The 12,919-nt window shown below is 53.0% G+C and overlaps 1 protein-coding gene across 1 annotated transcript in view; it reads left to right on the plus strand.

Annotated features, from left to right (window-relative positions):
• The window catches only part of HYDIN (HYDIN axonemal central pair apparatus protein), a 150,582-nt gene that overhangs the window by 95,843 nt on the left and 41,820 nt on the right, over positions 1–12,919 (plus strand). Inside the window, exons 23-32 of the mRNA XM_059825082.1 lie at positions 3,338–3,530; positions 5,251–5,367; positions 5,909–6,118; positions 6,969–7,106; positions 8,749–8,926; positions 9,435–9,565; positions 10,308–10,441; positions 11,338–11,474; positions 12,334–12,461; positions 12,577–12,768. Coding sequence (XP_059681065.1) covers positions 3,338–3,530; positions 5,251–5,367; positions 5,909–6,118; positions 6,969–7,106; positions 8,749–8,926; positions 9,435–9,565; positions 10,308–10,441; positions 11,338–11,474; positions 12,334–12,461; positions 12,577–12,768 — 1,558 coding nt within the window. The remainder of the gene's footprint in view (positions 1–3,337; positions 3,531–5,250; positions 5,368–5,908; positions 6,119–6,968; positions 7,107–8,748; positions 8,927–9,434; positions 9,566–10,307; positions 10,442–11,337; positions 11,475–12,333; positions 12,462–12,576; positions 12,769–12,919) is intronic.

Genomic DNA, 12,919 nt, shown 5'->3' on the forward strand with positions numbered 1-12,919 from the left:
CTCAGAGGCTGGGGACGATGGGTGGCACAAGCTTGTCCTGGCCCTAGCAGGAAGGACTCCTCTCTCCCCGGTGTCAAGCCACCCGTGCTGCCATTAAATGCCCACTGTTAATTCCTGGATGCATTTTGTCTCATCTGAGGGGTGGCCAGGTTGGATGAGACAGACCCAGAGGGGTTAACACCTCGCTTTCAGCCCGTCTAGCTCCCTGCTGACCTGCTTATGTCAGGAGGCTCCTTGCTTCAGCTCCACCGTGCTGGTGGAGGCAATTCCACAGCCCTTTAGCCTCTCTGGTTTGGGATGGGTCCTCTCTGCAGGTGGAGGAGCTGCTCTCTGCTCCTTGCCTTCCTCCCTGCGTTCACAACCTTGGCCAGAAGGTGCTGGGGAGGAAAAGGAAGAGCTGCCTAAAGCCTGAGCTGATGCTGAGCTTCTTAACTTCCCTCTCCTTCTCCTTTTCTGAGACAACTCTCTTTCCTTCAGTGCCAAGAAGATTTCTTGTCTCAGAGATCAGAAATAAGGCAGCTTTCTGTTGACACCTTGGGTTCCTCGCTCCCTCCCTTTTCACGTTACACTTCTTGTTATTCATTTTGACTTTCCCCCACTGGAAAAAGTCCCTTGTGGTCCTCTGTGCTTCTCCGCAGCAGGACTCGCTAATCACATCATCTCCCAGCACTGGGTCCCAGAGGGCTTCTGCTTTAGAGTGAAAAATATTGTTGTTGTCTAGGCACCGAGGTTCCGTGAAGTTGCCTCAAACCATTCTATAAAACTAAAGGTAATTTAATAAACGATTATGGATTTTCCATCTCAGGGGTTTATCTCTCCTCAGGAGTTGTTATTAACCCGCAGTATTTATCACAAGCACTCTAAGAGCCGCAGTTTCATTTCCTCGCTAGGATGGATCGCAGCTAGCAGTTTTGGGACAGCCGCCGTGATGATGGCCAGGGTCATGTGCTGAACTGGTTTGTGGACTGGTGCATAGCTGGAGGGCTTCAGAGTGCTCCTGGCCCTGGATATTTGTACCCCTATACTGCAGGCATCTCCTTTATCACCCAGGAGAAGTAGTGTTGCCCAGAGGCACTGTTGTCGCAGCTGAGCTGAATTTATTTCATCCTTACATAGATGCCCAACTTAGTTGCTGCTGGAGGTGTGGATTGGTTTGGTTGCCTAGTGTGAAATGTATTAAGGTGCCTCAGCTGAGAGGAGCGAAGGTTATGCAGGTGGGCATGGAGATGGGTGATGCTCTGCAGGGGCAAGCGACTGCCTTTGTCCCCTCCAGTCCTGGTTTGTCCTTCCACGCAGACAGTGCTGAGGTTGTCTTTGGGGTCCCCCATGGGGTCCCAGCAGCAGGCGGAGGGAGGGTTGGGGAGGGGTGACGGCACCCCTGCTCATCGGTCCCTGCTTGGGGAAGCTTGCCTGGGTCAAGCCTTGTTCTTGCATGTGGTTGCAGGAAGGACAAGTCAGGTGAGACCTCTTGGGGCTTGTGAAGAGCAGAGCCGCTTATCCAGAAATGAAAATAATAAGCTGCAAAGCTAAGGACAAATATTTATTTGGGAGCAATGTCATTAGAGGCACCAAATTCCCAGCTGGGAATGAATCACAGAATCATTAAGGTTGGAAAAGACCTGTGAGATCATCAAGTCCAACCACCAACCCAACCCCACCATGCCCACTAAACCATGTCCCGCAGTGCCACGTCCACACATTCCTTGAACACCTCCAGTGATGGTGACTCCACCACCTCCCTGGGCAGCCTCTTCCAGTGCTTCACCACTCTCTCAGGAAAGACATTTTTCCTAATATCCAGCCTGAACCTCCCCTGGCGCAACTTGCGGCCGTTTCCTCTTGTCCTGTCACTCGTCACTTGGGAGAAGAGACCAACACCCACCTCCCCACAACCCCCTCTCAGGTCGTTGTAGAGAGCGATGAGGTCTCCCCTCAGCCTCCTCTTCTCCAGACTGAACAACCCCAGCTCCCTCAGCCGCTCCTCATAAGACTTGTGCTCCAGACCCCTCACCAGCTCCGTCGCCCTTCTCTGGACACGCTCCAGCACCTCCATGTCCTTCTTGGAGTGAGGGGCCCAAAACTGAACACAGCATTCGAGGTGCAAGCACCCAGGTTGCTGTGAAAAAAATCTGCCTTGTTTGCCTCTGGGGAACACTTGCAAATAGGCACGGTGACAGGCAGGAATGGTTCGAGTGCGTGGCATTAGAAATAGGAGCAGAGTTACTGTGCAGGGAATGTAACCTGAGTCACCTGGGAACGTTTGAAAAAGTTAAATCGTATACCTCTTCCTGAGAGATGTTGTAAAATGAGCTGTTAAACTGCTTTGCTGAATCATTTGCCAAATTGGCCCTCAACTGGTTTGTGTTTAGAAACTGCCGGGGAGGTAACCGCACTGTTGGTAACTGCCATGTCAGTTATAACCCTCTTTCAGTAGAGTTGCTGCCCTTTTAGCGCGAGGTGCTGTTGGAGCCCTTGTTCTGCAGCCGGGGAATACCTGCGGCACGGCAGGGAGCTGTATCTTGTCATCCACGTTTGCTGTATATTGATTAAAAACGACCAAAGCTTTCTTTCCCAAAGTACTAATCGCTGCTGCTCTGGCGCTCATCAGGGATCAATGGGCTGTTTAATTGTGAGTCTCTGCCGGGAATTGTTCGACGTGTCTTTCCGTGTTGCCGTGCGCGTGCGAGGGTGTCCCACGCTGGGCTCCGTGGGTGCCCCGAGCGGTGCTGGGCTCTGTCCGGTCAGGGCACAGCAGGCTGCGGGCTCCACCCCTGCTCCTGCCCCATCACGCTTTGAGAAAGCCACCAGCATTACTGCTTGCTCCGACTGACCTACGGTTGCGGGTAATCATCAGGGGAAATATTCAGGGTGAAGGTGTAGTAGAGGTGTAGTAGTTCTTGCTTTGGCCCTCTGGGTGAGGAAGGATGGTCTGCGGTGGTGGGTGCTTTCAGGAGGGCACTGGTGGGTCTGTACTGGCTCATCGCTGTCCGGTTCTGCCACTTTGCATCTCGGTCTCACGGTTTTTTGTACAATTTCTGTCCCTTTTCCTTTCCTGCTGCGCTTTTTTACCTCCTTATAAGCTATTCTCCTCTGTCCTCTTCCATTTCTCCTTGCAGCCCCTTGCTAGTTGCCTGTACAGCCGCTATAGCAGCATCATCCCTGGGCAGCCCCAAGCGTTGTCCTGCTCCATCCTGGTTTCAGAGCTGCTGGGTCAGACCCATCGCTGAGCTCAGACCACCAGTGCCACACCAGGGGCCGCATTCTGCCAAGGGACCGCTGGTGCAGGCTCTCCTCCTTCCCACTGCAGGTCCATGACCAAAGTTATGTTCTCTTCCAGGTTCAGCCCTCCAGCACCTAGATTTTTCATCAAATCCCAACCACCAAAGAAGGAGGGAGGCCTGTCAGAGCACTCAGTGTCTGCAGAGAGCAGCTCCAGGGTCGGGCGTGCGGAGGAGCCGGCCAGAGTCCTGGCAGCAGCGGGGGATCCTGCCCAAGAGCCAGCAGCTGCAGATGACTCCCTGGGAGCAAAGGTAGATTTTCTTCTGCACCTTCTTTTCCTTGGAGAAGCCCACTCAGATTCTCCTGACTTCCGTTGGGTTTGGGATTTTTTTGGTTTTTGTTTTGGTTTGGGTTTTTTTACAACACCAAATGAGGCTTTTATCTGCATCACGATGTGAAGGCTTCCAGTTTCTTTTCCGTATCAAGCCATGCCAAGTACTGATCTCCACGTAGCACCTTCTCAAGCCCAGCTGGAGCCACCCGTTTTCACGCTTCTGGCTTCCCCCAAGAGCTGGTGTTGCAGTGACGGCCATAGAGACTATTTTTATAAAACAAGGCTTTGCAGACAAAGTCGCCTTTGATCTGCTGACCTTCCTGGTGAACCTCGCTGCTTTGGAGCTTGACCTTGGTACTAGTGGGAGCTGGCACCTTGTTCTGCATCATGTGGGATGAAGGCTGCTCCTGGGGCAATAAAAAAGGATGTAAGAGAGCATGAGAGGTTCTGAAGGTGCCAGCGTTGACATTAAGTTCAAGGAGGGGGCTTGCACCTGCTTACATCTAAATATCAGCAGTTTTAATGTTATAACTCTGCACGTTTTTTCTGAATCAGGAGAAATGATGCCCTGTAGACGTAAAGAATAGCATGGCTGAATGTTTTTGGATAGACATATGAAATCATCTTTATTTCCTGCTTTGTTGCCATGTATGCGCAAATAAACCAGGGAAATACAAGTGGACCAGGCTAGGTAGGATCCAAAATTACTTCAAAGCATTCTTCTGGATTCAAAGGATGCTTCTGGATTGCAGTTTCGTCTTCTGCTTGTGTCACTGTACGCAAACTCCATATAACCTCCCTGGGGAGGTGGGAGACCACAGGCCTAGGAAAGATGTGGGTTAGCATCTTTGGGAATATATGCTTGGCAAAGCTTTGCTAAGCTTGAAAATGTGGAGACAACAAAAAGAGCAATGAAATGAGAGAAAACTCTTCTCTCCCCAGTGCTTTATCTGCTGGGGAGATGTAGCTTCTGATTAGATCTAAGGATGTCCTGTAAATACTCTTGTAGATTCTGCTGAAGTCAAGGCCACAGCACAAAGCACTTCTTCGCGTTAGTGAGCGAGGGGGTATTAAACTTCAAGAGCAATCACAAAGCCCTCTGTTATAAATAGGGGTCAGAAGCCCGGGGATGAGGTTCCTTTTGAGAGGTGGTGCCTTTGAGGTTAAATACCAGCTCTCAGCTGCTGCAAGACAGAAAACCATCTCAGCTGCCTTCTTCAGGAAGGTGCCGTTGGAGAAGAACGCCCGAGCAGAGATCCTCAGCTCTCCAGCACCGATGAGTGCATGAGATGAAACCTAAGCACCATCTGAAACAGGATAGTTGTGCTGAGCACTTTCTAAGTCCTTATTTTCCTGTTTTTAATACATCTCATTTGCAGCTGTGTTCCTCTTTTTGTCTCAGAAAACCAAACACAAGGGTGCAAAATACCCTTGAGGTCTCTGCCAGGACTCAGTGCTGGGCGCACGCAGCTTCCTCGTGCAAGCTTGCGTCTAGGAAGTGCAGATGGAGCCCGTGTCTCAACTGTGGGTGGGCTTGGACCCATGCTCAACTGATGGCACGGGCATACCCCTGCTTGATTTGTGCCCAGGTCCCATTTCAGCTGCTCCTGGCTTGGTGAGGTGGTGGATCCTGCAGCAGAGTGGTCTCACCCGGACCAGGCAGCTGCTTTCTGCAGCCCATGGTGCTTGTTTTCCAGTTGCTACCATCCTTTGCTGCGGAGCTGGAAGGTGCTGTGGAGACTCAGAGCCTGGTGAGGGTCAAGAAGTTGACGCCGTTCATGGAGGCAGAGCGTCTCACCTTGGGAGTGGAGGAGGTAAGTGGGAATCTGACGTGCTTATGTAGCCCCCACTCCCACTGGTGGCCCTCGGTGCGGCTCACGGAGTGGCCTCACATCCCTCCAAGCATATCGCACAGCACTGCTGAAGCAACCGGTCATTGGAGAGGCCGTGTAGGACGTGTCGTAGGGTTGGCCAAGGACATTACCTGTGCAGCACCTATGGAGGGCATTATTCATCCTGCTGTTCCTAACCAAGTGGTCGATAGGAAAATTTTGCAGTAGACTTTGCTGTAGCATCCTGAGAGAGAGCAGCATGCAAATCAGAGAGAGAGCGAGGAGACCTCCCAAATTACTTTGATGTAGTGTATTAATTAATGTATTAATTAGTGAGTATGGGAGATTTTTCCCATGGTTTCTTCACTAGAAAGTGTAATGGATGTAGGGTGAAATTAGGATGATTTTGCCTGTGTTAGAGGAACAGGCCCCTCCAGTCATGTCTGTCCTTTGCTTCAAGCCATGGCTCTTCTGCATCCATTTGGATGCTTTGACATCTTGATCTCTCCTCCTCTCCCTCCAGGTTTTTGACATCGTGCCGCTGTACGGCGTGCTGCAGCCGGGCGAGAGCCAGCGGGTTACATTCACCTTCTTTGGCCACGCGAACATCGTCGCCAGCGTCACAGCGCTGTGCAAGGTGGAGGGCGGCCCGACTTACAAGATTTCACTGAGTGGGGAGGCTTCGCTCATCGACTATCTCCTAGATGTTACGGAGATCGACTGCGGGCTGCAGGTACCGTGCACTTCTCTTGGCAGAGGTCTTTGAAACCATCGCCGGCGGGTTGCTGCCCACCTAGGTCTAGGGCTCTCTCCCCTTCCCAGCTACTTTGTCAGCTGTATGGCTTGGAAGTACAACCTTTGAGCGATACATCCTGCATCCAAGCTGGTTTTTAACGGCCATCTCCATCCTCCCCCCGCCAAAGTTGGGAATTCCTGGGGCAGGCAGGATCCCGGTGGTGATCTCCAGAGGGACATGCCCCAGGACATCCAGCCACTGGTCCACTCCTAAAGCCTGAGGTGCAAGGAGATGCTCTTTTTCAGTGCTCTCGATTAATCAACAAAATAAACCAGGGAGGAAGTTAACTTGGGCTTCCTGTCACTGTAGCTGGAGAGAGTTTCCCAGAAGAATCCCCACTTTACTTCTTTTCATTTAAAAACCCCATAGATATTTCCAGCTGTTGGCCCTGCATGTGTTGCACTGTCTGTCTCCCTTTTTGCTGGTATTTTGCTTGCAAGTAGTTGTATGCAGGTGCCTTTTCCTCTGAAATGCCTCCGTCTTTGTTTCAGCTAGCTGTTCGATGACACCTTAAAGCGCAGAGGGCTTGTATCCCCTGGTTTCTTTGTTACTGCTCTTTACATGGTTGTCATTGCACCTCTGCGTGCTGCTGTGAATATCTGTTCCTGTGTAGGGCTAAGAGGTGCCCTGTGGCTGTGGTTAACCCGGGAGAGTCAAGTGCCCATATGTCCTCTGCGGTCCCTGCTGCTGCGTTGGGTTCGTTTCCTTTCAAGCCAATGAAAGAGGAAGGAGATTCCCAGCATCAGGCCTGTGTCTGTAACTTCCCGCTTCTCTGTATTCTCTTCAGCTGTTTAACAAAGTCATCGAAGCAGAGGTCACCCTGCAGAACAGCGGCAAGGTGGGATTCACCTACACGGTGCTCAGCCCCAGCGCGGCCGCTGCCGACAGCCCTCTGCCCGGCGTGCCCCTGGTCGTGCCCAGCACGGTGAGTACGGAGGTAGTGCAAGTGATTAACCCTGGCCCTTTGTCAGGCTGCCTAGGAGAGGGTTATAGGGAAAAAAGCCATGAAGAACCGCATAAAAGCAGCCAGGAGAGAGAGGGCTGTAAGCAATTCCTGCTGGGGGGCAGAGAAGGTCAGGCAAGCGCGGTCCTAATAGACTCCCTTTAATGGCCTTTGCTGGTGGGTGGCTCTGCTGTCATTCAGCAGCCACGGGCGGGAGGCACGAGTGCTTGATAGCTCTCCGGACCCCAGCTGCTGAGCTCTCTGCTTGTGCCAGCACTGGCGCTGGCCGGTGCAGGCTCTCCTGAGGGTCACCGTACCCAGGTTGTGTGATCGGAGAGGACTTAGTCCTTGTCCCTGCCTGTAACAAACCCTGCCTGCCCCCTGCCAGCACTGACCGGGTGAGAATTCAATACTCTCTGTCTTGGGCATGACGCTCTTTGGCCAGAAATTGTAACAGCCCCTGTGCCGGTTCCTCGCTCCTCCAGCTTTGCTGCTCTGCAGCAGCTTTGTGGGGCAGTGAGGGGGCCAGAGAGGAGCAGGGCTGGAATAGCAAGGAGAGGAGTTTGCAGCATCCCACCATCCCAGCTTCTCAGTCCTGCATGGATGTCTTTGAGCTGAAGCAGTGTTCCTATCTTGGACACTTTTTGCAATGGGAAGGGGAAGCCAAATGGCTTTCACATTCCCTCATGCCTGTCTCCCACAAGGGATGACACGCTGATGCCCTCTTCCTGCGAGCTTCCCAACACACAGCTCTGCTCGGACCCACGCAGTTGTTGCTGTAACGGCGTTGTCGGCCCTGCAGCTTGACAGGGCTCGCTTTCGCTGCAGCTGTGTTGTGCGCTGGAGTAAGGGCTCGGAGGACCAAGTGGCAGGATCCGTCCCGCTCTGTAGCTTGCAGCATGGAGGGGAGTGGGGAGCCGAGGAAAGCTGTGGCTGTGTCCTGTCATCCAGAGCTGTGTTGCCATCTGCTTGTGTTTGCTCTCAACCTGGCTGGCGTGAGCCCAGCCCGGGGATCGGACAGTCCTTCTGGAAGCCTGGAGAGGAGGTGACCTTCCTGGCAACACCTTCTTCCCTAGATCTCATCCTAGTCTCTGCTCCTGCGTTTCCAGAGATGTATGTTTGCGGGTCATCGTGAGTCCAGATAGGCTCGTGCACCCTCGGTGTAACCACACAGGCAGGAGATGTTTGGTTGGGGTCGTTAATAAGGGGTGAGGCCCTTCGGCACCAGCCTGGGAACCACTGATGTGCTCTGAGAGGAGCTGCTGGCTCTGCTGAGAGCACAGGCACTTCACTCATCTTCCACAGCAGCTGGTAAAAGAGCTTTTATTTATTCAGTCTGGCTCTGGCTAGCAGAGAGTGAACACCGTTAGCAGAAGAGCTGTGCTCCTGCTGAGCGCAGGGCAGTCTGTGCTGTGGGAATGCATCCCTACGAGCCCTCTGAAGGACACACTGCATGTAGGAGACTTGAGCTTTTGGATAGAAGAGAGCTAGAAGGCGATGTTTTCTGATGCTTTTTTCTCTTTGAGAACCTGCCTTCTCCTCTCAGCATGTCTATCGTCTGAGCCATCCCTCCACCAAATCCTCTTTGATTTGCATTCTCTCCCTCTTCTCCCACACCCTGCAGGGTTACCTTGGACCTGGCAAGCAGCACGTGTTGAAAGTCTATTACCTGCCGGGAGTGCCTGGAATCTTCTTTAAGACTTTCGAGATCCAAGTGGGTCACTTAAAACCAAAAGAAATCTCCCTGAAAGGAGAGGGGAGTTTTCCCAGGATCTCCTTGGACTTGCCCAGGAACATCAAAGGTGAGCACTGCCTGTCTGCTCCCCAGGAAGGTCCCCGGCTTTTTCCCCCATGTCATATGGCCATAGGGCAGCTCCCACCCATCTCCACCAAGCCTGGAGGTTTCAGGGCTGTCAGACCAACACTCAACCCTCTGGTTGCTTCCCAAGTCTCTAGCAGACGAGTCCATGTGGGCTTTGCCCCGGGAACCATCCTGCAGAGCTTGCCAGCGTATCTGTTGGTGGCCTGGAAAGATGATGCCTAGACAGAAAAGCTTGGGAAAGCTGTCAGGCTGGCAGGGATTTTGGCAGAGTAGGCTTTGCATCACATTGCGGGGGATGAGATGCTCCTATGTGGGGAGGAAGATGGGTGGGGGTGAACATCAGGATTCAGAGGGGAGTCGCAGCATCCATAGGTTGCTCGAGGAGTTTGTTTCTGGGAGAGCCCAGCATCGGGGCAGTGGGACTTCCCAGCTTAAGCGAGAATGGTGCTGCGCTCACCCTTCTATTTGTGGATGTTTTCTTCCTTCAGGAAATGAAAAGTATGAGAGGATCCTCAGGGAGGTGAAAGAGAAGATGAAAAAGGACGGCCAGAGAGATGAAGCAGCTGTTCTGGGGGAGGCTGCAGCCGTGGAGCCACCCACGGATGACTCGGGCACCGTGGTGAGAACGGCTGCTGCCCCTTTTGTCACGTGCCACCCTCCCACCATGTCACTTGGGCCCCTTGCACCCTGCAGCAGGCTTCCCGGGGCCCTGCTGGCACTTGGGACCTCCCTGCCCGCATCTGGCCATGATCACGCATCAGCTCAGCGTTGCCCCGGGGGCTGCCCACCTCTAGTAGCTGTCCCTCCTGTAGATGCACCAGCTTCCTGACTGCCCCAGGGAGAGATCCTGAAGACCATGCTGACGTGATTGAATTTATGGTACTCTGTGAATGGAGATGCAGGTCATCGCTGGGGTGTTTGTGGCTCACACCCCAAGCCCTGCCAGGTTTACAGAGCTTCATAGCAGCAGCCTGACTGCGCCCTGGGACCGCGCTGTCAGTGTTCATCTCCAAGAGGCACCAGCTTCGTCGTGGTTCCCTTTTGGAGAGAGCTTTTGTCCAAGCTGCTTTGGCAGTGGCTGGGGGTAGGCAAATACTTGGAGTGCTGGAAGGTTCCTGGCTTGTCTGTCATTTGTCTGGCCAGATCAGCTTTTATAACAGTGACCGGACAAGCGAAGATGCTGGAGTTCATTTCCCTCCAGATAAGGCTAGGAGAGCGGGAGGTGTCAGAGACACTGAGCAGGGAGACAGGAGGACCCCATCACCCCCTTCAACAAAAGCAGGGTGGGATCCTCTTTCAGAGACAAGCCTCTCCCTTGGGAAGGACCTTTGCTAACCAGCCACTGTCTTTGCTTTCCTCAGTTTGACATTTGGCTGCAGATGCAGATGGAGCAGATGCTGGTAGAGGAACACGCCCTGGAGCAGCAAAAAGCTCTTGCCTCTGGTTCCCTGCAGGACACTGCCTTTGACCAGCGTGCTCGTCGGAGGCTTCTCAAGTTAGTGGGGACTCCCGTACCCTATCTCCCAGCACCCCAAGGGTAACACCCGGCGGCACACCCCTGCTCCTGAGAGCTCTTTGTGTTTGCAGAGCTGGGAATAGCTGGGGACTTCAGAAAGGGTCTGATCCTGATGGATTTACATGTTCCCTGTGAGCACCTGAGTGTCCTCACCTCTATAGTGCCACCCCAAGCTTTGGGGATGCTCAGCTCCCCACCGATAATGGGTTCTGTTCTTAGAGCTAAGGGGGTCTAGTGCAGACCACCAAGCCCATCCAGACAGCCCAGGCACCATCCCTGCTGACCAGCTCCGAAAGAGGCAACTCAAAGCTGGCATCTTTGTTCCAACTAACAGCTCACACTAAACAAAAAGAGCAGGGAACGGCACAGGTTGACAAACCCTTGACAAGCCCTAAATCGGGTGGCTTGGGTGCTGGTGGGACTGCAGGGCTCACCTAGGTAACTTGGTCCTTCCTTTTGCTCCTTCATGAGGAGGGACGGGCACCGTAGGCTCCAGTTCAGGAAGAAGAGGCTCTGCAAAACAGATTGTTTAGGTGTTTTCCCGAGTGGGATTGCTCTGGCAAAGGACCTTCCCACGAATCTTGGAGGTGTTGGTTACTGCATTTACCGGTGCTCCTCTGGGGACAGATCTGGTTGCAGAGCAGTGCAACGTAATTTTTTGTGAAGGTCCCATTGGTAGCTGACAAAACCTAGGACCTAGACTCCCCGTGACTTACCAGAGACTTATTACCAGGTGGTCAGGCTTGGGTTTCACTGGCTAGAGTTGAGTTTTTTGCAGCAGTGAATACAGAAATATCCTTTTTATTTGCATCTTCCATCCACTTGGAAATGTAGCCAGGCTGTGGTTTAAGGGCTCTCCTTACTCCTCCTTTCAGAGCTGAGCTGCCCGAGTATGTCCTGGACTTCGGCTACATCATTCTCGGGAACATCCACACGCATGTAGTGAAGATCACCAACACTGGACAGTTCCCCGTGACCTTTCACGCCGATGGACGGGTCCTGTGTGACACAGGTAACCAGTGCTGGGGAGACTTCACGTGGGTTTGAAGGAGCTGTCTCTGACAGATTGGCTTAAGCCACTGGACATGGGAGGTTTTTTGAGTGCTTGTTTGTATAGCTTTGTCCTCCTTAGTACCCCCTGCTTGGTGCCTTGGAGCCTGAGTTCTCCTGGCCAGCAGTGCCCAGAGACGTGGCCTGCCTGTGGCTGCCCTAACACATGATTGCAGGGGCTGGATGTGCTGATCATCGTGGTCACCTCTCAGCATCTTCTGCTTTTGGCTACCGTGAGCATCATCTGAGTTTTTGTGCACGCAGTGGGTTTGCGTTGCAAACAGATGGCCCCTTGGTGGTTTGGAAGTGCTTTGGTTTGGCGTTCATAATGTCACAGCACTTCTGTTCAGCCTTTATTGAGAAAACAGCCTGTGAGGTTCTCTGGTGTATCAAAATAGGCTTCCGAAACAGGCCTTGAGGTAAGGCTGCAGTGCCATCAAACGGTGACTCGCTGTGTCTGAGGGATGGTGAGGTGTCTCCTCTAAGTTGTTTTCCAGGGAGCACCACAGCACGGGGAAATCGTAGTTGGAAGTTCTCCTTTGGAGAGGTCTGGGCATCCTTCCCTGGGATACCTGATAAGGAATTACCAGTGTTCCTCAGCTAATGTTTCCTTTTTACCATGCGGACCTTGGATTGTGGCTGTGAAAAGCCTTTCTCCTTGAGCGGTGACAAAGGAGAAAGAGTGGCAGGCTTCTCTGGAGAGGCAAAGAGCCCTCTTCTTCCCAGAGTTGCCAGCCAGGACACCCCTATGGCCTTAACGTGCTTGTGACACATTTCATGTCGCTTGAGTGTCACAGCTGTTTTATTTTCATCTGTTCAAGGTTTCACCGTGGAGCTAGACCATGTGAAGCACCTGCCCTACTGCGAGACTGAGACATTTGAAGTGCGCTTTGACCCACAAAGTGCCAACCTGCCCATGGGAGAGGTGGATGTGCTCCTGCCCATCAAGGTACCTCATGGTGCCCCACCTCCCTCTGCCCGCACCACCTTTTGGGACAGGCAGCAGGTTGGGGACAGCAGTAGATGTCACTCAGGCTCTCAGCCAGATGCTTCTTCCTTTGCAGGTAGCAGAAGGCCCCACGTTTCATGTCCGCCTCCGTGCCTACGTGACTGTGCCGTCCCTCTGCCTCTCCAGGGACAGGCTGGAGTTCTCCGCTGTCCAGTGTGGGCAGTGCCGGGAAGAAACTGTGCAGCTCCACAACCAGCTCCAGGTCCCCTGTAAATGGTTCATCACTGTGATTGAGCCTGTTAAGAAGGTAAAGCGCAGACGACGGGTAGCGCCTAACTTCTTGGTTGACTTTTCATTGCCTTTCTTGCCTTTTCTGCCCCTGTGGCTGCCTGAGCACTTGGGCTACAGCTCGGGTGAGGAAGCTTTAGAGAGTACCGAGCTAATCTGGTTCGCCTGGA

Source organism: Gavia stellata, chromosome 15 (assembly GCF_030936135.1).
Source record: "Gavia stellata isolate bGavSte3 chromosome 15, bGavSte3.hap2, whole genome shotgun sequence".
NCBI lineage: Eukaryota > Metazoa > Chordata > Aves > Gaviiformes > Gaviidae > Gavia > Gavia stellata.